Here is a 25076-nt window from a genome sequence, read left to right on the forward strand (position 1 = left end):
TCTGTCTCTTCCTTGCTCCCTTTCTATTGTTTGGCTGTTCACTTCAATGTTGGACTTCTTTTGATTTTATTTTATGGCTTTCCTCACCTTGTGGATGGATTTGCTATTGACCATAAACATGGAGTTTCTGGATGATGGATTTGTGTGCATTGTTTTGTATATGAAGTGTTATGCCATAATTGGTTTTCCTGTGTCTTTAATACGAGAAGTATCTGTTTTTGTGTTTTGTGTGTGCCGGGGTAACCAATGAGGGTGTTGTGCTGTGAGTTGTGCACCTGCTTTTCACATCCGTCTGTCTTTTTCCTTCCTCTTTTACCCATGTGATGTGGTTGAAGATATGGTCCCTAGTGTTTTGGTGTGGATACAAATGTTGTTTTCCTTTCCGACCTTACTGGACCATGTGAGTTGTGTGTTTATTGTTGATGTATAATATGTGAGATATACGTTTTTAGATTCTTTAAAAAAAAAATAGGTTTTAGATGTATTTTTTAATATGATGGTCGGTATGTGTAAGTATCTGTGATTATGGCTTCCTTAAGTTCCTAGTTGTTGTTATTAAATGTTTGTTTGTGACATTGAATGTACTTAATGTTTAAATAGTTGGAAACACTTATGATATAATGTGAAACATATTTGTGTTTTTTGTCTAACTGTCATGTTTTTGGTTTTCAAATACACTTATGTTTGTTGTATGTTTTTGCATGTTTGCAGCCTTGAGGAAGCCTGTGTTTAGGTGAAAAGAGTTGGCTGCGCTTGCTGAAAAGGAATGGAATAAAAAGGGAAAAATCACAAACAGTGACTGACTCATCTTCCTTCCTTCAGTACTTTGCTTAAGTTATTGTTTGTTACACTTTGTACTGTTTTTGCCTCTCATTCTGTGTTCTAAAATACCCTGGATGTCACCAATAGTGAATGGGGAATTATCGCTACAGCGAGTAGAGAGTGGGACAGGGAACTGCCAAAGAAACACTAGAGCCCCCACCCTCAGTGGGGCTGTGTAATTGTTTGTGAATATTGTATTCCTACTTTGTGTTAAGTTAGCAGCAATAGAAATAAAATACTTTTCTTTTTTCATAAAAGTGAGTATTTGGCTGGACAAGGATTTATTGCTGCTGTGGTGTTCATTTTGAGTTGTGAGCTTGTGTTCTCTACCCTGTATCCAACGCCCCGCCCCCACCCAGCCCCGCTATCCCAGGGGAGTCTTGGACTGTTCAGACGACGCTAACACTGGGAATCAAGTGCAGATGGGGTACATGACCCACTTGCTCAGAATCAATAGTAGGTCTGAACCCTGGGAAATCAGTAGTAAAAAGCCTCAATCCCCACGTTTGGGCCCAATCACTCCTGCGTGCCCCGTGGCGGTTTGAAAGGGGTTCTGGCTCCTATATGTACAAGTTGCCAAATTAGGAACTTCCATACACCAAAGATAGGAGCAAATGAGTAACACCTTAAGTATTAGAACATGGGTTAAGAGTAGGCTATCTCAACATAGCCCCCAGAAACAATACTTTGAACTCACTTACAAAAATAAAAATACAGTAGTAAAACGGTACAAAGCAAATACCAACGGCATTGTCATCAATGAGCTCTCTCCATCAGCTCTTAAACCACCAAGGATAACAAAGGAACTCACACATTCCACAATCAATACCTCATACACTTCAAAGAGAACCAATCCAGCCAACTCTAAACAACCTGTAAAAATTGGCACCCTGCATAAGAATACCTCTGATTTTCCACATGAATATCCTCTTCTGTCACTCCTTCTTGCATGTGCCTATGAATCCCTCTCCCATCACTCTGCCTAGCAAGTCATCTGCCATCACTCTCCTTACATGTACCTATGAATCTCTTTCACTTCACTCTCCCTAACATGTAATTTGGCATCACTGTCCTCACATGTACCAATGAATCTCTCTTCCCTCCCTCTCTCCCTTCACTCTCCATGGCAATAAATGCACAGCTTCTGTAAACAAAAGCTAACACATCATTTTTGTATGCATCAGTAAAATGCTAATACAAAAATAAGCAAACCTAGCTTCTATTAACCTAATTCAAATAAACCAGAGTTAATAAATGCATGAAATAATTTCTTGATAGCAGAAGACTAATTCCAATAACTAACAAAGAACTACAAATAACATACATGCCAACATTTTAGAACAGGAAAATGGGAGATTTTGAAATGACATTGGGGGAATGTATTTTTCCCATTGACTTCTATTGATGCAGAGGCAATTTCCACAAAGTACTTCACACTTCATCAGGAATAGTAAGTACTATGCAGACCTTCCCACTTGTGGAACTTTTTTATTGTGTGAGAAGAGGACAGGGCCCATGAAAGGGCGAGGCTTAGTGCTGGGCACAGCCCGAGGCACTTTTAAATTCCATGGCAGGACTGGAGGCTTTAGATTATTCTGTTTCTCTGTCTTTACTGAGAAAATGACAGCAGCCAATCAAAACACTTAAAACTTTAAACTACATATCTCATGAGCCCCAACAGCCCAATGTATCATCCAATCATAGGGGTCATGCCTCCCTATCTATATATATTTATGACCATAGTCCACCTTCTTACTTTGCTGCTGCTGAGATAAGTGCAATTTATTCTTTATTACAGAGCCTATGCTTTGTGTGCATTGTTTCGCTTTTATGCTTTGTGGTATTTGTATTTGGCAACAGAGCGCATTCCGCTCAAAAGAGGACTTGTTGTTTGCCCTCGTTTCGTTGGCCAGAGTGGCGTGGGAGTGGAGATTTAAAGAGTTCCTGCCACTAGGAGTAAGGACAAGTGCTCTTTCAATTTCTACCTCCACACTTGCGTGCAAGGCTGATTTGGGCACTTTGTTCGCCCATTCGGCTTCATGCACTGTGCAGAGAGAAGTTTTTTGGCTCCTGTCCCCAGTGAATGCCCGGCAGGGAGCATAAACGTGACGAGGGCTTTGCCTAGATATATCGTCAGGTAACTCCTTCCACATTTAATTTTATCTGGCTCGGGCAGTTTCCTGCCCCTACTTGTCTCGATAGAAACTTTGGGCACCAGCTTTTTGGGGCTGTTTTCCCCCCGAACATCTTCCAGGTTCTCACTGATTAATTAATCTTCATCAGAATGGCCTACTACGCTGAAGAAGAGGAAAGCACATGGAATATGCAGAAGTGCCCTATGAGTACCAAATGGAAGAGAGGTTGGTGGAAGTACTGTATACCCACATGAAGCGTTCCGTTAATTGACTTGGACATGAGCACTTCATCCACCCCCTCCACTGTGCTGTCAGAGGATGCGGGCCTGCCCGTGGTGACCCCCCAGACAGCTGACCACATTATGTGACTGGATGATGAACTATGGTGGCTGGCCTGCAGACTCTGTTCCTAAATGCTCTGTTCCTTATATCCTTTGTCAAAATGCTACGAAGTGCGCTGCCAGAATGCGTCATTAGTCACCTCTGCAGACGCTGCCTATAGCGCATGTACAGCCTAGAGTATGCAGAAGCGCTCCCAGACCCGCAGTTGGGAGACGCTAGGTGCCCGGCACGGGCAGTGTCCCCCTATGGGTAGCTCACATTGGCTCCGCGCGTTTTTCATCCTAGCATTATTCAGGCACCTCTAAGCTGTCTAAGGGCCTTCGATAGGGGTATACCTTGGCTCGATTGTTGGCTCCCTGCTCCACCATGTACACATTGCGCTGAGTCAACACATCACTATGTAGTAGCTCCGTTTCTGGTTTGGACGTATGCCCCGTTGGGAACTCGCCCACTCTGTTACACGGTTGGTTATAGTTTACATGTTCCAGCAGCGGCACACTGATTCCCCCCCATTCCCTCCCCCGGGAGGCTGCCCATAGGCCCCGCTTGCAACGCCCCCCATGGCCTCGGAAGGCAGTGCTGCGACTCACCATATGGCGTGCACTAACATAATGACCTGGAACATCCGCGGTATGCACACCCCATCGCGCCGCTACTCAGTCTTCTCCTATCTGCAGCGACACAGGGTGGGGATTGCACTCCTTCAGGAGACACACATGACCCAGACAGAACTCACCCGGCTCCGCAGACGCTGAAGAGGGCAAATCTACGGCACAACCTTCTCTGTGCATGCGCATGTGCGTGGCACGCTGATTTGGGTACGGGCCGGTGTCCCGTTTACTTGCGAAACCACACAGGTGGATCCGGAGGGGGGGTACTCTCTAGCGAGGGGGCGGTTGAACGGTCAGGAGGTCCTGCTGGGGTCAGTGTACGCACCTAACATGGATCAGACCTCCTTCCTTGGCAAGCCTAAATCAAATCCTTCATCCCTATGCAGGCCTCACATGTTTACTTGGGGGAGACTTTAACATGGTTCTAGACACACATATGGACAGATCCTTTCCCCCCTCCGAGCTGCAGCATTAGCGTCAAATGCGCAGGCGTTTCAGGAATGGCTCTCGCACTGGGGGATCCATGATCTATGGCGAGTGCAACACCCTGCAGATAAAATATATTCCTACTACTCGCCAGTTCATGACCTACATGTCCGTTTAGACTGGATAGTCGGTTCCCAATCGCTGCTCCCACTCCTGGTTAGGTCGGAATACCTGGGCAGGACACACTCTGATCACAACCCCCTATGGTTCCAAATTAGTTGGGGGGCGGACTGACCTCCCGTACCCACGTGGCGGCTACAGCTAGCTGCGCTTGAAGACGCTGAGTTCCGCTCTTCCTTGGGCACAGCCATCCTAGCCTATTTTGAGGAAAATGCAGGGACGGTGAATGATCCCAGGACAGAATGGGATGCCCACAAAGTGACCATTCATGGGCATTGTATGGGGGCCACTTGGAACATCCGCAAAACAGTGTCTGCTTCCCTGGCGCACTTGGAGGCTGAGCTCTTGACATACGAGAGGGAAGGAGAGGGGACTGGCCGATACTCATCCAAGCTCAGCGACCTCCACGGTGAGCACGCGGTTCTTCTGGAAAGGCTGCGATGTCACAATTATGCGGTGCACACGGCCAGGACTCATGCCAAGGCGGATAGAGCCGGCCGGCTGCTGGCCTGGCTGGTGCAAAAGGAAAGCTGTGGTACCCCGATAGGTGCCACCCACGCGAGGGGTGGGGAGCTGGTCTACACGCAGCGTGAAATACATCAGGCGCTGACGGACCATTACCGGCAGCTGTACACGGCCCGAGGCACTGGCCCTAGGCACGCAATGGTAGAGTTCTTGGACTCGGTTACGTTGCTCACTGCCTCTGAAGCACATAGAGACGCGCTTAATGACCCGCTCACCCTGGAGTAAGTGGGAGACGTGATACAGGCACTGGCGACCGGGAAAACCCCTGGGCCGGACGGCCTGCCAGCTGAATACTATAAAGCAAACAGGGACATCCTAGTGCCCCGTCTCCTACAGCTGTACAACGCAGCGATAGATGCAGGTTTGTTCCCGCCATCCATGCGAGAGGCATTTCTGGTTTCACTGCCCAAACCGGGCAGAGACCAAACTGCTCTAGGCTCCTACCGCCCACTGGCAATGCTTAACATTGACTATAAAGTCTTTGCCAAAATACTCGCAGAGCGCCTGGCGCCAGTGGTCCCTCACTTAATTCACTCGGATCAAAATGGTTTTGTGCCGGCGCGGTCCACATCCCTGAACCTTAGGAGATATTTTAGGCTGGCGGCTGAGGCGACGCGGGAATGGCCTAGAGCAGGATGCCTGGTGCTAGACCTAGAGAAGGCTTTTGACTGTCTGGAGTGGGGTTATCTGTCGTCAGTGCTGGAGAGATATGAGCTGGACGTGGACTTTCTGCAGATGGTTGACCTCTTATATCGCAATCCGGTGGTCCACGTGAGACTGGGGCCCTATGTCTCGGAGGCGGTGGCGGGGCGGTGGGTAGGGGCACCCGTAAAGGGGTGCCCTCTATTGCCACTGCTCTTCGCGCTGGCTATGGAGCCCCTATCCGCGGCCATGAGACACACCTTGGGTGATGGCATCCCCTTCGGCGCTGCCACTCATCAGGTCTCCCTATACGCGGACAACCTGCTGGTGTTCGTCAGGGATGTGGGACGCATACCGGAGCAACTGGCCCACTTACTGAGTCGCTTTGCCGCGATCTCGGGGCTCCTGGTGAACTGCCTCTACGCTTTCAGCAGCGGGGTAGACGACCCCGCCTACTGCCTTCATGGCACCAGAGTCCAATGGAACGCAGACACCTTTAAGTACCTGGGGATCCAGATCTACCGTCAGCCGGCCAATCTCTTCGATGGGAACCTGGGGCGAGCGGTGGCAGCGCTCAGGTCCCAGGTCTATTTCTGGTCCACACTCCCACTAACCCCCACAGGCAAGGTGGCCCTTGCCAAAATGGTCATGCTCGCCCGCCTTCTGTACTATTTTGCCAATCTCCCCCTTTTTGTACCGGCCTCCTTTTTCGTCAAGCTTAACGCGATCTTGCGCGATTTCATATGGGGCACGTCTCGGCACCGGCTGGCGCTTAAGAAACTGTTCCTGCCCACGGACAGGGGCGGACTAGCCACCCCCTGTTTCGAGCACTACTATCTGGCTGCGCAGCTTCAATGGGTTGCTCGCTGGCTAGCGGACAGGGGGAGGGAGGACACCGCCACGAGCGAGCCTCCATACACTTTTCCATCCACTGGCAGAGACGGCGCGACCCGCCCCGCTGCTACTGGAGGTGGCATACAAATGCTTCAGCAGAGCGATGTTTCTCACGCGGGGGGTGCTCCCCTATGCACCTGCGGTGCCTTTGGAGGGCTAGAGGGGTCCTCACACGCCATCTGCTAGAGCACTGGCACGAGGCGGATATCCAGACGCTGGGTGACTTATACAGAGATGGAACACTGATACCTTATGCGTCACTGGTTGCTGAGGACGGGGTTCCCCCTGGAGGGTTCCTTTTGCATCGCTCCCTTATAGAGCACATGACGGCTAGGTGGGGGGATGTAACGGTGGAGCTTAAGCAGCACCTGACCATGCAATACCTCCACGTCATGGGCAGGGGCCGGCGCCTAATTAGATGGTTTGCTGCGTCCTTGAGGACACACACGGAACTGGATTTAGCCCCACTTCGAGGCAAATGGGAGCGAGACCTGGGGTGAGCACTTGACGACATGGAATGGGAGAAAATCCTTAAGATCCCAGTGCGCATCCCCAGAAACCTGCGCTTTCGCCAAATCCAACTTTATATTGTTCACAGGGCCTATCTCACCCCAGACCTAATTAACAAATACTTCCACAGGTCTGACGCGTTCTGCCCCAGATGCGCCGAGACGGATGCGGATCTTCTCCATATCTTGTGGAACTATCCAGGGCTGGGCACTTATTGGAGAGACATTAGCGAGCTACTCAGGCAATGTACCGGGCAAATCATCCCCTGAATACCTTCTACACCATTTCAAGAGACCGCCCACAGATAAGGTGTCGTCCCGCTTCCTGGATCTGGGGATGGTGGTGGCGACACGCCTCCTCACGAAGAGGTGGAAGGCGCGTGACCCGCCCAGCGTACAGGCGTGGACCCTGTCCCTACAGGCATGGGCCCGGGCGGAATGGACTGCCATAAGACGGGATGAGGTGGTGCGGCTTCGCAAGGAACTCATTGCGGAGCGTTCGGAGCACATGCTTAATGCCCTGCAACCAGTAGATAGAACTGCGAGTGCAGGGGTAGCAGAGGACTAGATAGGCACACCGGGCGAGGGGGTGCACCGCGGGCAGTACACCTGGCTAATAGTTGCGCCTCTTGTATGGTGCGACGCACAGCTCCATAGCACAGGAGTGGATGAGACTGGAGGCGCGCGCACGCAGGGAGGGGCAGAGGGGAGGGGGTCAATACACACGCTATATCTGTGCTCATGCCGCTGTTTGTTTGTTTTGATTCGATTTGATTCTCTACGGTTGTAATATGAATATCATCTCTGTACACAGGGCTGGGGAGCCCTGTCTCCCCTATGTTGTGGAAGCATTCAGGAGCATACTCTTTAACACACACCTTGTGACACCTCTATGAACAGCTGCAGCGTCTGAATGACATGTTACTTCGCCTATGTACAATTGTTTGATATATCAGTTCAGATGTGATACACAAATGTTGTACCTATTGTATGCTCAATAGCACAAATGCCAATAAACAGATTTGACAAAAAAAAATGAAGGGTTCCGTTAATCAAGCCCTGATTAGTGCTCTGAGGTAATTTACACAATAATTTTCCCATTATGGGTGGCGTGAGTTAGTGGGGCTCTCTGGGGAATCTCTAATGATATTGCGACCAATATCTGGGCTCTGCCCAGACAGCCTCTTCGAGGGGTCTTCCTTGATGACAGTCCTCTCCCAAATTGCTACTTAGGTCTTCCCGGACCATGAATATGGGAGCACCCCTCCTAAGGGCCCTTCTGGGGTTTCCACTGTCTCAGTGGCCTCGTGGTGAATTTGTCCTTAGTGTCATCTCCCCCCTCATCTGATTATGAAGCTCCTCAAGGGGCTCAGCAACCAGCGGCAAAATGCAAGCATAAAACACAACATTCTGCACCGGAAATACCAACCAATAAAAATCCACTATATGACCCACAGAATATTGTTCATCTACGTTCCACCAAGAGGGTACCTTGTATGAAAGTGGTGCATTACGTCCAGAACAGATTGCGCAAAGGTTTTGAATGTGTAGTGCGTAACACCTTGAGATCTAAATGCCCTTGGCCCTCTCTCCTTGGCAAAGTTGTGGATGCATCAGAATTGGACCCCAATGTGGCCACTTTCCTTAAAAAGTTTGCAAAATACCCCAAAAAGGTCCAGATAGGGTATGGTGAGGATGCCAAGATAAACTATTAAATCTTTCCAGTCCACTTGCCAAGATCCTAGATTTGGTCGTCCAGGTGAAGGAGGCAAATTTGCAGATGGATCAGTGGGAGGTCCTTTAATGGGCTCAGCGGGTGTTGTGCCTTCTCTGCAATGCTAATTGTGTAATGCCCACATAATACTCTAAGTCTTTCCTCATGCAGATTGACCTGAAGCTTGCAGAGGTGGCATCTACAGAGGCAGGCAATATGGCTAATGGTTTACTATTCATACACAAATTCGTAAAGGACCTCAGCAAGTATTTTTCCATGTTCTCCACCTTGGATAAGGCCCAAACGTCCATGAAAAAAGTCTTTAAAAGTGGACTTTTAGTCAGGGACGGGCGCTATTTTGAGGCAGAGCACCAGGCTGTTGTTTCAACCAGGCTTCCCGAGGCTATTCACAAAGGGGCAAAGGTGCCCCCTCTGGCTCCACCAACTTCTACAATACCTTCAACAGAGGACGTTGTGGCCGTGCCCAGCAATGCTGGTATAGGGGCGGAAACAATGCTGCCAATACCACTTATTCAGGTAAGAGTTATCTCATCTTCAGAGGCAGTGGTGGGGGGAAGGAAACAGTTGTATCTGCACAATTGAAGGACTTTCACACAAGACCCTTGGGTGTTCCAGATGGTTAAGGGGTTCAGACTGGATTTCAGTCCCCCTCTCGACAAAAGAAGCATCCCACTCTTCTTTTTTCCCCAGTAGAGAGTGGTTTCTAGATGGTAAGATTCGTTTGCTGCTCTTAAAAGGGGAGGTGGTAAGGTCTTCACCAAACCGCAAAGATTTGTCAGCACAATAGTCTTGGTCCAGAAGAAGGACCAGGGTTTTTGTTTGCTTCTAAATCTCAAACATTTCAACTCTTAGATCGTGTATCGCCGCTTCAAAATGGAGAGCATACACTTGCTTTGGGATCTTCTACAGGAGGGGGATTGGATGGTCGGTCTCGACCTCAAGGATGCTTACTTGGCAATCCCCATCTTTGCTCCCAACCAGAGGTTTCTCCAGTTTTGTAGGCAACTTCACTGGTATGAGTTTACCGCCATGCCATTTGATCTTTTATCAGCTCCCTGGTGTTTCAACAAGTTGCTGCGACCAGTAGTCCAGTATCACAGGGAGCGGGGAGTAAGTATTATTATATATCTGGACAATATTCTCGTCATGGCGCAGAGCAGAGACACAGTTCTCCTACACCTCTTGGGATATCCAACTCCTTTAGGATCTAGGGTTTGTCATCAACTCAGAGAAATTGATCTTAGTTCCTTCTCAGACTCTGAAATGCCTGGGGGTTCAGGTAGACTCTGTCAAGGCCGAGCTCCAGTTGCTGTTAAAGAAATGGATGTCTATCAAGAAAGAGATGAAAAGAACCCATGCCTCTCCAACTATATCATTGAAGATCTTGGCTCGCCTAGTACGTATTTTGACGTCAACCATCCAAGCGATAATCCTGGGACCACTTCATTATCGGGCCCTTCAGAGTTTGAAGATCTTACACCTTCGGAAAGGATTTTACTATTTGGAGTGAATAGTGTTGTCGGAGGAAGGCAGGATGGAGATGTCCTGGTATTGCACCACATGGACCAAGCCATCTTTGCGTTCCCTCCCTTTTCTATGATCCAGAGAGTGCTCTCACAGGTGAGTCAGCAGATGGCAGAGTTGGTCCTAGTGACCCCTAGTTGGAAGCCCAGTCTTCATTTCCTGTAGCGATAACGTTGTCTGATGCACCACTGGTGAGGATTCTCTCCTTTCCGGATCTTCTCTCTGACTTGATGGGCCTCTCATACCCATTGGTGGATCAGGAGCACTTGTACCTCATGGCGTGGAGACTGTCAAGTGAAGCTGGCAAGTGCTGGGAGTTTTGCATGAAGCTATGTTCTTCTTGTCACAGTCTTTGGCACCCTTTACGCATAAATAATATGAGACGGCCGGGCGCCGATTGGGTGTGTTGGTGTAGTGAACGGAGTGTGGATCCCTTGGAGGAAGGTATCCATATGGTTGTTAATTTTGTATCTGACCCTGGTAGTCAGGGCTTAGCGTATAGGACGATAAACATCTTCCGTTCTTTTATTACTGCTGGACATACTCATCTGGATGGCAAACCGGTGGGTGAGCATCCTTTAGTATGCAAATTGCTTAGGGGTATTCGGTTGATTTGTCGCCCTCAACTGAAATATTCCATTTTATGGGATGTTGTTGTGTGCTTTTGAGAACCTGGCCAGCAAACTAAGATTCCTCTTGCAAACAGTTAGCAAAGCTGACGCTTCTTCTGTGTCACATTTCATGTAGACTTGTTTCGAATGTGAGGGCCTATGATTTAGCAGGTAGACTATTTACTCCCTCCAGGGTGTCTTTCTCTATCTCAAGGCATACTAAAACTGCATTACGATGTATTCATTATTCTGCTTTCCATCATAGTTGTGTGTGGTCAAATGTCTTAAATCTTATGAGTAGTGTGCATGTGAGTTACAGAGAGATTCCGCAGGGCAATTGCTCATTTCTCTACAGAAATCTTTACGCCTGCAACGTTAGACCACGGGGTTAAATGGCTTTTGGCTGAAGCTGGTATTGATGTATCCCTTTTTGGGGCACACTCTGTGAGAGGGACTATACTCTCTAAAGCATTTTCTACTAGTTCTCATTTGGAGGACATTCTGGCTGCCGCAGACTGATCTTTAGATTCCACTTTTAAGGTGTTTTTTCATCAACCTATTGTGGATGTTGCATTGATGGTGGTGCCTCAACTTTAAATTAGCATAACTCAAAGACTCCGGTCATGCCATAAAATACAAAAAATTCTAACTGACGCGTCAAAAATGTTCAATTCTATTAAGGACATGGAGGCGAGGATTATTACACCCTCTGAAATAAACTCTGTTTAACTGTTTGCCTGTTATTTCTACGTTATTGCTGTTTCTTGTGATGCATTGCTTTATTGCTATCTCATTTTACCACCCCTGTTTGATTATGATATCTTTAAGGGATTCGATATTATTATCAATATTTTTTTTGTTCAGGAACGGATGCTAAATCAGTTGGAAGCTGCCTAATGTGTTGCAGGTTGCTGATCGGTTATATCGCTGCGAAGAAAGTTCATCTACACCTGTCAGATTTGGTTCTTCCTGTCGATTGGGTATGTGGGTGTTTGGCGGAAGTTTCTTGTTGGACTCATGTTTTTGAGGCATTACTTTGATGTTTTCAGAGAAAGAGGATGGGCTATGGTTTAAACAATATATGTCTAGGGAAACATGACCCCTATGATTGGATGAGACATTGGGCTGATGGGGTTCATGGGATATGCTGGTTAAAGTTTTAAGTGTTTTGATTGGCTACTGTGATTTTCTCAGTAAAGAGAAGCATAATCCTCGCCTCTGTGTCCTTAATAGCTAGAAAAAAATGTATTCAATGCCTACCCCCAAACCAAACACCGTACCGCCAGCCAACACCTAAAACTAAGTTTTGAGGTATACTGAGGAGGTTTTCTCATATTGGGCATTGACTGGGGAAAGGAGTTGGCCCAACGGCTAGGGCGGGCGACCTCGTATTTGGGGAACCGGGTTCGCGTCTCGGTAATGACGCTGAACATCCTGTGATTCTGGGCAAATCACTTAATCTCCCCGTGCCTAACAGATATCAATGTGTCCTCATGTAACGAAACTGGTGCTATGTAAAGTGCTCTGATATCCGATACCTTCGGGTCAAGTTTGCGCTGTATAAAACTCTGTAAATTAAAATAAATAAAAGACTGAGCAGAGCATCCAAACAATTAGATGGAAATCTGCTCTCTGCAGAGGCTTCCAGCTAATTGTAAGCAAACCGTATGATATCAGCTCCTCACCTAGTGACCATGTGATGGGAGCTATTATTACGTCGCACAGTGATACCATCCGAGTTGGAAGTACTATGTAAATGCTAATAAAATAAAATAGGTAAGGTAATAAGTAGAGGCACTAAGCTTGTGCTGCTGTGAGTAGCAAAGAAAGAGAATCACAGGAATTTCTGTAACTATTATATGGTATTGTTATGGACTTTATTGGTGGACCTTAACCGTGTGGTCTGTAGTTTTAGACCCATGGATTTATAATTAGTGAATAGTAAAAAGGGCTAAGAAGAATAATCAGAGCTTCTGGTCCTGACGCAGAATTGCCAATCTTTGTTCTACTTATTAAATGTTAAAGATTTTAGAACAACGCCGCTCTTCACGGTGTTAACGTTACCCTTGGGCACCATTTTGTATATACATCAATAAGCAATAACGTTCTATCGCTGGTTGGCTGAACGCAGGTTTGCAGCCCGGTTGTAGGTAAATCTCCATTCTAGTTCTGCAATGGCCGCCACCTTATCTTTGCCAGAGGTGCGCGCTGATTGGACAGCTTTCTTCTATGTCTTTCACAGATGGCCACGGTATCCTTCGTTTCTTTCTGTGTTTTCAAGGCGGGCAGTGATATCACTTCCTGTTTGGAGATCGTCGTTTCCGTTAGTGATTTCTGCGCGTCTGATACCAACGACGGCGAGCTGCGCACCATGGTGAGCGGGGCCGCGTCGGCGGTCCGGGCGCGGGAGATGGGCCGCGGGGCAGGGGGCGCTGCGCGTGAGGGTCGCGGGACTCCTCCTGCCGCGTGAGATGGAGGCGGGTTCCAGCACCTGGAATCTTCCAGCTTAGGGGTTGTTGCTGGCGGTTGCTCCGCGTTCTGTCTGCGGCCTAGAGTCCTCCGCCGGTTGGAGCACGCTTCGTGCTCCGAGTGGATTCTTTTTCCAAGGCTGAGGGTGGTGTGTGTTCGAGTTTACTCCCCGTGAGCTGTACCTCCGATGTGTGCTTTATCGAACATCCGCTTTTCTAACCCGATCAAGGGCACGGTTAGTTAACGCTCGCTGCTGACATCTGTTGTGGCTTACGGATCACGAGTTCGAATCCTCGCAGGGCCAGCTCGCTTTCTCATCCCAATGATGTGGGTGTTGGTAATACTTCTAGTTTATAGTGGTCGGGAATGGCAGTAGAGGACCACGGCGCTTTAAGTACGAAGCTTTGCCACTCTCTGCCAGCGTAGACATATTGACTACGGATTTGGTGGCGCTCATTCCTTAGGTAGATTGTGATCCGTCGAGCAGGGTTGGTGGGACCCGTGAGAGAAGACCTACAGCGCATTCTTCCCTCAATCTGGAGTTTTAGGGAGCTCGTGATGGGGTGTTTTCCCGAGGGAGATAGTCAATGGCAGCTGTCTTCCAAACTGAAATGGGATATAAGGGTTGCAGACCTCTGGCGGGGAGGACTTAAAGTCACTGATATTGGAATATATTGAGAGAAAGTAGTGCTAACGCATCTGAATTTAAAGCAACATAAAAAACAGGTGAAACATTACCATTTCTCCTTGCATTTGGTCAGATCTGCATTTGCTAGTGCATTCATTTTTAAACGATCACCTCTTGAGTGCGTTAAGGTTCCCCTTGCTAGTGTCTCTGCCAGCGCACAGTCACAATTTCTGTGACAAGGCACCCTTTATCCCACAGCTAACAGATGCTTACAAGTACTTTCGAGGTACCTCCTGAGTTAATTGTGAGGGTAAAGAGCCCACCTGTACTATGCAGTTCTCTTCTGACTGAAGTCGTGGCTTATCTGATACCCCAAGCCTAAAATTCGAATCTCCTAATTTTGTATACTCACTGCAAGGCTGTGGTCTCCCTTTACATCTGTAACATCGTTGCCCCCCACTTGTTCCAGCCCTCTGGGTCTGTATAGGAGGTGTGATTGCTCTATGGGGAGGAATCGCTGCATCCCTGTCGCGTGAGAGTGCATGTTGGAGTACCGTGGGATGTTTAAAGCTAGGGAAGAGTAGTACCCTGTTGCATGAGAAAATGTGTGAACGTGTACTACTCAGTATCTTGTGGCCGCAAGTTAGTCTAGTGTGTTATAAGATTGTCATTGTAAGAATGGAAAGTTTCAACGCCTGCACTGTACTGGAGCAAAATTACAACAGTGAGGTATAGTGCTGCATGTTTTTCTTTTACTGGTCTGCTCTGGGACGTATAATCATTTTGTACAAATGGGAAGATGTATCGGGTTTATAGTACTACCATAAGCGTTTGTCAGTGATTGTAATCTTGTGTGTTTTTAAAGTTGCTATCACCTGCCAGGGTATCCCGGCGCTGAGCAGTTGTATGTGCATAGACCCTGCATATGGCCAATCAATCGGGGATTTTTGAAGCGCGCTACTCAGCCCTCAAGGTGCAGGGGTGGGGGAATCGTGCAGCTGTCTTACCCAAAGAGCCAGGTCTTGAGGCTCTTGAAAGCATGCAGAGTGGGGGAACATCTGAATAGCAGGAGTTTGTTCCAGGTCTTTCCCGCTTTGTAGGAGTGGGCTCTTCCGCCCATTCTGGCTCTGTGGCGGATGCGAGGTCTGCGGAGGCTTCTCTTGGGTGTGTAGAAAGACTTTTGCTGCAGTACTAGGGTCTGGTGTTGTGGAGAGATTTGTAGGCGTGAGTAGCTTGCAGGTCACACTTCTCGACTGAGAGCCAGTGGGGGTCTCGTAGGTGCTGGGTGATGTGTTCTTGTCGAGGGAAGCCGAGGGCGAGTCTGGCGGCGGTGTTCTGGGTGGTCTGGAATTTTTGGAGCATGGTTTTGTTGGTTCCTGCGCAGAGGGTGTTTCCGTAGTCAAGTCTGCTGGTTGAGTGTGTAGGTGACAGTCTTTTTGGATTAGGGGGAGATTCATTTGAAGGTCTTGCAGATGGTGTGGAGGGTTGAGGAGAGGGCGATGACCTGTTGGGTCATGGTGGGGGATGAGTCGAGTGTGATGCCGAGGTTGCAGGTGTGGTCCGGTGTAGGGGTTTGCCGAGGGCAGTGCACCATCAGGTGTTGCCCCCCTGCGGTGGGTGTTGGTCAGAGAACTTCTGTATTCTGAGTTGAGCTTCAGACAGCTGCTGCTCATCCAGGAAGCGGAGTCTCTTATTTTTTCCAGGAAGCTGAGTATGGTGGCGCCGGGTTCCTTTGTGAAGAGTATGAGCTGGGTGTCGTCAGCATAGGATATTTTACAATAATAGACCATAGTCACAGGCTGACCACAGGCTCTGCACATCAATCCCTGTTGCATTAAATTAGTTGTCCTGTGCATCTGCTTCCGGCACTCGTCGCCGTTTAGAGCCACTGGCATCCAGAAAGAACAAGATACTTTGGAATGGAAGGTGCACCAGAAATGAAGTCGGGATAGCACGTTTTAGTCCATTATCCTTCTTTAGTTATGATTGACATAAAATCAGCCAACGCGTTTTGTTCCTTTTGCATAAGGAACTTCATCAGGGCTTAGTTGATCTAGTAGAGTATTCACAAAGATCCTTAGTGGTAGTGTAGCCTGGGTAATCACCTCACAATAGAGGTCAGTCAAGTCCTGGCTTGAAATCCAGGTCCTCCGTGTTCCCTGGTTATGGGGTGTTAGCCAGCTACAAAGTGTAGGGTACTAGTTTGAGTCCATACTGTCTGACAATTGTGGCGAAGGGGGCCATGCAGATCTTGAAAACCGTGAGGCGGAGCGATGATCCTTGGGTTACTCTGCAGCTGATCTCTGTGGGTTCGAAGAGGTAGGGTGGGAGTGCTTCATTGGGCTCAGCTGGTGACGAAAAGCGTATCCAGTCAAGGGTGGTTCTCTGTATACCTGCGTCCTGGAGTCTGGTGGTTTCAAAGCCTGCAGAGAGGTCTAGTAGGATGAGGGCCGCTGTGTGGCCCTGGTCAAGGACAGTGTGAATGTAGTCTGTGGCGGCTAAGAGGGCGGTCTCGGTGCTGTGGTTGCGGCATAATCTAGATTGGGAGGTGTCGAGGATGGAGTTGGCTTTGATGAAGTTCGTGAGCTGGATGTTGACTATATTCTCAGTTACTTTAGCTGCGAAGGGGGGAGAGAGAGAGAGAGGTCTGTTGGGTTAGCGGAGGGCTTCTTGAGGAGGGGCTTGACTTCTGTGTTTCCAGCCGCCAGGGAACGTGCCGGTTTCAACGGTTGAGTTGATGGTGAGTCTTAGTTTGAGTGCTGTGGATGCAGCTGCTCTTTGGACGATGTGTGGCGGGCAGGCTCCTGAGTGAATGCTCTCCATGTTCGTGGTGGTTTCTTCTGTAGTGACTGGGGTCCAGGCGCAGATGGTAGGTTGGCTGGCGTTGCTGGAGGTGGGAGAGGTTTCGGAGTCTGGTATCTGTTTGTTGAAGTTGTCATAGAGGGCCTTGATCTTGAGATGGAAGTAGGAGCTGAGTTTGTTGCAACGGTCATGGGAGGGCGAGATGTCTGGGGCTTTGCTGGGGGGTACAGTCAATTCCTGTGACGCTGAAGAGTTCCTTCGGGTTGCTGGAGTTGGTGAGGATTGTGTCCTGGATAAATTCCTCTTGGTGGATCTGATGCTCTGGGTGTATACTGTCTTGGTGTTCTTGTAGCAGGTCCGTGCTTACGGGGTTTAGCTGTTTCTCCAGACGTCTGCATGTGCATCTGTATTCTCTGAGGTTGGTGGTGAACCAGGTGGTTTCCGAGCTTGTCTGCGCAGTCGGTGACCCGTCTGTGTACTTCGTGGGCTGTAGAGTTAATGTTGGTCATGGCGTGGTTGAGGGTGTTCTTGGGAGACCTTGCGCAATTCCTGCGCAGGGGCTTGGTGTCACTTTGTGTGCAGTGGTTTTAGAGAAGTGTATTCAATGGTGGTCCGTTCCGCGAGGTTGTGTATTGTGGCTGACATGGATGTTGTTCCCTCCATGAACATGGGGTTGAGGGTGTGTCCTACTTTGTGGGTAGGAGTGATAAAGAGCTGTTTCAGTCTGATGTTGGTGAGGTTGTCCAGGAGGGGGATGGAGTTGGGTTCGCTGGAGTTGGCAAGGTCAAAATTCAGGTGTCGAGCAGTATGTAGTCCATGAAGCCGATGGCGTGGGGCACAATGAGGTCAGTGATGGTTGCAGCGAACGCAGTTCGTGGTCGGGGAGGTCTGTAGGCAAGGGTGTCGCATATGGTTGGTCTGGATCTGGAAATGGAGGTGTTCTGTTGCGGCCGAGGAGTCGTTTGTGCTGGATGTGGGCGATGGCAAGTCCTCCTCTCAGGTAGTTGAGGCGGTCCCTCCTCTCGATCTTGTATCTGGGGATGATGGTAGCAATGGCGGAGGTGGCGTTGGTCCAAGTATCTGTGAGGAAGGCGATGTCTAGTGACAGGGTGTCAAGGAGGTCCCAGATTTCTACTGCATGTCTGTGCAGGGAGCTTGGAGGAGGATGCAGCTCTGCGGTCTGGGTGAGCTGGCGTCCGGTGGGTGGTAGCTGTGATGGTAAGGTGGTTGAAGGTGCGGTGTCGGCAGGAGAACTGGCTGTGGGTGGCGTTCGATATCGATAGCTGGCAGTTGTTTATTCCAGGGTTCAATGTGTGGAGGGCAGCAGAGTCCTAGTGGTGGGAGGTGAGAGAACCAGGGTCGCTGGTCACGGACAAGCGCACATGGCTTGCCTTTGGTGCAGCAGCTGTCATTAAGTAGGGGGCATGGGAGGTTGCGGAGGTGGGAGCAGGAACTGGCAAGGGGGGAGGGCAGCAGCAACAGGAAAACTGAAAAAAAGGGCGCAATACGAGGAAAAAGGACACTACAGGCATAAATAGACAGAGGCAAAAGCACAATGCACAAAACAGACAAAAAGGCAGCAGAGCACAAACTGGGTAGAAAAGCAGGAGACAGGCAGACAGACGAGGCTGGCAGAGTGGACCAGCAGAAGAGCAAGGCTCTCCCACTGTACCACCAGGGATGAGGCGCAGGCGGGAGCCTGCGGGTGTAGGAAGGCCTCTAACACCTACCTGTGATGAGGTGCTGGGGGCAGCGGCGCAACGACTGACCTGTGCCAGGGGAGAGCAGAGTTCCCTGGCCAGGAGGTCAGAGATCTAGCTCAACCTGTCTTGCAGCGGCCGCCATGGTGGTCGGTTATCTTATGATTCTTGCGGAATTCAAGAAGATAAGAGAAGGCTCTGATGTGGAGTGGGAGGCTGTTGCACACTTAAGGAGCAATGCAAGAAATGGCCTGACCTAATGTGGTTCTGTGTATGTATGGGATGTGTGTGAGTAGAAGTCCTGGGTAGCAGAGGTGTCTGGTCTGGTTGATGGAAGGAGATAAGACAATGGTAGGTAGGGCCTGAGTTGTGTTGTGATTGTGTGGAGTTTGCAACTAGTGCGTTTGTGTATCTGGAGCTTCTGAGGTGCATTGTAATGAGTTCTGTGTGGGAGGTCGGGGATAAATCTAGATGCAGAGTTCGGAATGGTTTGTAGTCTTCCAGGGAATTGATTGGTGATCCTGGTGTAGAGGGTGGTTCCGTAGGCCAAGTTGCTGGTGGTTAGAGCGCGAGTGACAGCTGCTGGTATGTGTCTGAATTCTTGTATCTGGCCTACCTGTGGTGTATGGAGGCTTCATCTTATGATGCGGACTGGTGTTTACTGAACTGTTTCTTTGTTTTTAGGTCTCGCGACCTATCGATGCGTGCATGCGCATCGAGCGGAGCGAGAATTCAAGCGGCGAAAACATCATGAAACCACCAGCTTTTTGCTGGCGTTTTCATGAAGTTCATGTGAACCACGTGTTCAAACATGAACGCGCATCAGCCTCCCTCCATTTGCCGCACAGCACATCAAAGGACTTCGCCCAGCGTGCGCTCTGCGGCTTCTCCTCCCCTAATTACGCCACACACAGCCTTCCTTTCATTTCTCCTCCCCCTCCCCAGCCAGCTTCCCCCAGGCCGTGTTCCCTCAGATATGCTATTCGTTTGCTACCTCTTGTATTTTGTTGCTCTTGATACTTGCACAACTGTCACTATTGCCTCATGTAACGTACCGTTTGCTTTTGTAACATGCTCACTTGTAATTTTTGCTTCATGTATCACTACTGCCCATTGCCTTGGGCTCTCGCGCCCCTTTCTCCCTCTCCCGCTGCCTAGTCCTCCCACCCCCTCCCTCTCCAGTGCGCGCTCCACTCGCATCTGCCTGCTGCAAGGCAAAGACTGCCTTTCTCCCACAAGCGAGACCTATTGGCTATGCCAATGCTTGTTTTTTCAGGGCTGTATTGCACTTTTAGTTTGGTTTTGCTGTGCTAGTAATTTTATTTCTGTGCTCGTTGGGTAGCTGTTGTTATTGTGCAATTTAGGTGCTTTCTTTTACCTGGCATGTGGTCCTATTGGTTTGGCCACTTAGTGTGCCTGGTTGTTGTGTGTGGTGGGTGTCTAGCTGCTCCTTTGGGTGTTATGGGGTACCTTGCTCTTGTGGGCGTTGGTTGTGGAAGAAAGGGCAAGTTTGTCTTGTTTCTGCATCATTGTTGCATTATTTGAATATCTATCCTTAATTTAAGGGAAAAAGATGTAGTAATTTGGCAGGTCTAGGTTGTTCCTTTGTGTAAAGAAATGGGACATGTGTCTACTTGTTTGGGGTAGTGGTCACGCTAAAGGAAGCTCAGGGTGTGATCATACAAGGAATGTTGATGTCTGTTTCCTGGGTGAAGCTTGGGGTGTAGAGTTATAAAAAGATAATGGAGCCCTAACAGGAGCTTTCAGGCTGTATATGTAGCTTAGAGTCTAACATAACTAAAAAATCTCTCTTTAGCGCTATCTTCAATCCTGGAGCAGCACTGGCCAACTGGCTTACAAAGTTCCTCGGTCATGAATTTCTTGATAGAGCTCAGGTTGGCCATTGGGAACTCAAACTATTGAAGCAGGTTCTAAAAGGAATTCTTTTGTACTGCCTCCAGGGCAACACACTAGATTTGCCCAAACGACGGGCAGTCTCTTAGAAGCGTACATTCTGCTTAGTAATCTTACAGTTTTGGGTGACTTTAATTTTTATATGGAGGCCGTAGCTGATTCAGATACCATTTCTCTCCTATCTACAATGTCAGTGTTGGGCGTGTCAAATAGTAGGAGGCGCTGCTCATTCAGCTGGCCATACAAGAAACTTAGCCAGTGCACAAGCCACATCAAAGAATTCCATTCTTAAGAGAAGTTCTAGTGCATAATTTCAACAATATATTTTTTTACGAGGTTTTAAATTCAAGCCACGTTGCCTATAAAAATGGCTATCATCAATTAAAACATGAACATTGAGGTTATGAAACGGCAGTCCACATGTGCAGTTATTCTCAAGATGGGTTTCAAATTTCTCAGCTCTTAAATAACGCACATTTAATCCTGACTGGAACTTTATTAGTAGTATTCGTAACCAGGCATCTGGGAATGCAGATAAATGCGGGAATACGTTTATATTTTCCCATGAATCTAACGTATTTTGCAGAAGGTTTGTTCCTTACATATTTCAAGTCCGCCAATCTAGATTCTTTTAGTCCAATTTTAATTCTGCTTTAGAGATTGAGGCTTCAGCTATTTTTTATTCTAGTTTTAGGTTACCTGCAATGTCCTCCAATTTTTTTCTTTACCTTCCTTGCCCACTGTAATTAACTTCTTTCTATTTCAGTGGCACAGCGGGCTGATGGCTTTGGCCAAAAAAGAGCAGCAAGTGTCAGTCCTTTTTGCTTTGCCAACGCTGGTTTGTTCATGGCGCAGAACCTTCTATGTTCAACTTCTGGTTTTATAGGACCATGGATTAGCTGATATTATAACTAAAGGTTGGTGGGGGTATGATATGACTAGAGCCAGAGAACACTGCACCTGCTCCTTTAATGCAAGCTAAGGAGGTCTGCCACTCTTCATAAAGTAAGTTGATGGGAACCTGGTCCTGAGATCACTGCATGGTCACCTCCCTCTTGGCACGTCCACCCAAAATGAGGGCAGAGTTGCTTAGCCCTTATTCCCAGAGGCGGAGGACAAAGATTAATTTCACACAGTGTGTCGAGCTTAGTTTGGGGAGATCTGCTTCCTTTCTGGGGAGGGGTGGTGTAACGTTACTGGTTTACGTGGCATTTCATTGATGGCTTAGCATTTAGCCCCCTTGCTGCTTATTCACTTTGTAATTTATCTCAACCTCTACATTAATACATGTTGACTTGAATTATCCCCACCAATGTGCAGTCTCTTATGAGCCCTATAATATACCTTGAGCTTAACTGATTTGGCTCATTGTCCATTTCTCTCCCCCATGAGGGAGGAAGGTAGTTGTCAGTGTAGTGTAGAGGCCAGGTAATGTGACTGCCACGCTCCTCCATTCAGGAATCCTTAAGTGCTCTTTTGGAACTTCCTGGAGAGCTAACCACAATTTCCTTGGTTGTATCCTACGCATAGATGGATTACGTTTTACCTCCCTAGATATGCAGTGTTTGGTACATTGGTGTCTGCCCCCAAGGCACCACCCTCTTCAGTTGCAGAGCCCTGCCAAGCCGTATCCTGCTCAGTTCATCTTTGAACTTGTAGTACACCTTGCCCTAGAGCAACCTAGCCACCTATGAACAGTACCTTCCATCTCCTACAGTCCTTTTGAGCTTTCTTTATTGTTGGGCACGGGCGCCTGAGAGCTTGTGGCCTTGTGGTATAGAGGTCAGTGGGCACTAGCAACAACTGATCTTGTAGGACTCAACAAGGGCTGGTGGTAGTTGGGATACGGAAGTATCTCATACTCTATATGGGAAGGTGGATCTTGATCATCAATGACCAGGGCGTCGCTCAAATCGCTCTAAAACTACTACGATTTTGGCTGGTCTTCAGAAGAAGTGTTGATTGTGCCTCTGATAATGACATGGAATTTTCTCAATGTGTGTTGTCCTTTTTGAGTGCCCCTTTTTTGGGCACCTGTTTTGTATTGTACTATCATTTTCATGTGTTCATACCATTGCATCTGCTGAAATGTAATCGCTCTCTTTCCTTACAGTCTCACACAATTCTTCTTGTTCAGCCCACCAAGAGGCCAGAAGGAAGAACATATGCAGACTATGAATCGGTCAATGAGTGCATGGAAGGTATGTGCTCCCCATAGGCTGTAAGAATTATAATAAATGGTGGTTTCTATTTGAAACCATTAAGGCGGCATGAGCATTTCCCCCTAGACAAAGAATGGGTTAAACCCCTTTGATATCCCAGAACCCATGTTTCAAAATTTGAGCCCAGAAGACTCTATTCTGCTTTATTAGAATGCAGCATGCCCACTTTCTTTTTTTGCTTTACCTATTCTTTTAACTATTTTGAGTCTAAGTGAGCTAATCAAACAAGGGCCTGAAGTGGTTATACGCTTGGTCTATGGAGGTGATGTCTGCGTAGTCTTGTGACAGAGGTTTTAGCCATAGTTTTCTCTATTTATTTCGAGGGTTTTATATAGCGCTGCTGGACCCTGGAGTATCAGAGCGCTTTACAACAAGGTAGAACAACAAAATATAGGATAACAATAGGTGCAAAATTAGCAACGTGATACAGTATTGCAATACGTCATTTAAAAGGGGGGAATAAAAGGAAGGTAAACTTACAAAAAGGCGAAAACAGCTAAAAGTGATAAAAAGTTGCATTCAGAATGGAAGGGGGAATAAGAGAGGAGAGAAGAGTGGACAAGCTCAGTGACAGTATTGTTATATACCCCAATATTTGTTGCGGAGAAGTGCTTTGAGTTCACTTTTGAAAAGGGAGTAAGAGGGGATGCAGCGAAGGTCCTTGGTCCTTTAGACTTCTTGAAGAGCATTGAATTTGGTATGATTTAGATAGGCTGAGACTTCTACTGTTTTGCTCGTATGTAGATGAATGCTCGGCTGTCAGACTTGAATTTCAGGATTTTAAGTGCTGTAGCATCCCAGTGCAGTGGTGGCTGGTGATATTTGGAAGTGGTGAGGCGAAAACATTGGGCATGACTTTTATATTGCGAGCGATGTGAACAAGGCAAATGGTGCATTTTATAACCAATTAATGTAGCAATAAATCAAGGCTTATTAAGCAGTGGGAACGTATAGTCTTGAAATATTACAAATTAAAAACTGCACCATATCTTCCTGCAGAATTTGTTCAACTGTAATGTGTAAATTGTTCAGCATGACCACCATAACCCTTTAAAATGTATGCTTGCCCAGTCTCTTGCACTGCATGCAGCATTACCTTTGGAAAAATATGCTGTAACAAGACTTCAAGAAGCACCCACAGATGCAGACTGTAACCAGTCACATATAGAACAATGTGCCAACAGGTCTTTAAGTGAGATGATAAAATGTGGGTTCTCTCTATAAAGGAACTTGTCAAATAAATTTCTATGATTCCCATAGTGTGCCACCTGACAGGTATTTTGGTTTCTCTCTCAGATGTAATTTTATCCAGATAAATGGCACAACAACTGACATACACCTAAAGCCTGTCAGTATGATTGGTTTTGTCACTGGGTGTCAGCGGTTTAGGATAAATGAGTAACAACAATGATTTCTTATTTGTGCTTTTTTTAGATTTGTATCCTCTTTTTCACTGCCTATTTTGTCCATCTGCACATCTTCAACCCACCCTGGGCCTGCACCCCGTTGTTGTTCGCCCCCCATCCCCTGTAAATTTTGGAAACCTCACGGCTGATGAGTTCACTGTTATGTTGAAAAGGAACAATAATTTGGCTCTAACTAACGTCGGGGGCAAGCCTCCAGTATCAACAAGTCTAATCTAGACTTGGTTTATCTAATGATTAAAATTGATCTATTTTTGAATGTTCCCCCCTACACTTCTGCTTCTTTACACGAGCACTTTCTTTGCACTTCTTTATTCACCACTTGACTGTAACCAGGTGAATAAACTGAAAATTGTGTTCATAAAATAATTTTGAAAATAAAACTGCCATTAAGCAATCTTCTGAAGACTTTTTGGCGGACAAACTTTACCATGGGTACTGCTTGATATATGTGAATGCATTTGGCGTGTTCTTTCTTTTGCAGGTAGTAACCGCATGTGTTGACTAAGTAACTGATGTTTTTCATTTATTGATCACTAAACCTATGGTCTAGGACCACTTGTTTCCCGTACCTATCACTGAGCCGGCCGCATCCAAACTGCTTGCCGTGGGTATGGAAGTGTGGTGGTTGCTTAGAAGCAGTTTAGTTATTTTGGACAACATACAATAAAGAGGGGACGCAGTTCTGGGATGTTTCTTCCTTAAACTTCTGCTTCTCACCAAGACCACTGCGATCCTAGGTGTGACGTTACTACAGGGTCATCCAACTCTAAGCGGAGATCTCTTGCATGTAGTAATGCGCATGTGCAGCTCGTTGAGGATAGTCGGCGGCAAAGAAGGCATTTCACACAGTTCTTTTCACCACAGTTTTACTCGTGACAATTTATACATTGTGATTTATTCTGGGGTGTAGCCTGTACAGTGAGGTTCTGGTTTGGAAGCAGTGGATACTGGCCCAACA

At 47.6% G+C, this 25076-nt stretch overlaps 1 protein-coding gene across 4 annotated transcripts in view; it reads left to right on the forward strand.

Annotated features, from left to right (window-relative positions):
• ERH (ERH mRNA splicing and mitosis factor) overlaps positions 1–25076 on the forward strand; it is a 29629-nt gene that overhangs the window by 711 nt on the left and 3842 nt on the right. The window contains exons 1-2 of one of the 4 annotated variants that reach the window (XM_078659457.1): positions 11838–11936; positions 22583–22670. In XM_078659457.1, the coding sequence (XP_078515583.1) occupies positions 11853–11936; positions 22583–22670 (172 nt within the window). In that variant the 5' untranslated portion in view covers positions 11838–11852. Of the gene's footprint in view, positions 1–11837; positions 11937–13169; positions 13331–13581; positions 13661–22582; positions 22671–25076 lie in introns of those variants that run through there. The other 3 variants (XM_078659456.1, XM_078659458.1, XM_078659455.1) reach the window with 3 other exon arrangements.

This window comes from Lissotriton helveticus, chromosome 9, assembly GCF_964261635.1.
Source record: "Lissotriton helveticus chromosome 9, aLisHel1.1, whole genome shotgun sequence".
In the NCBI taxonomy this organism is placed as follows: Eukaryota; Metazoa; Chordata; class Amphibia; order Caudata; family Salamandridae; genus Lissotriton; species Lissotriton helveticus.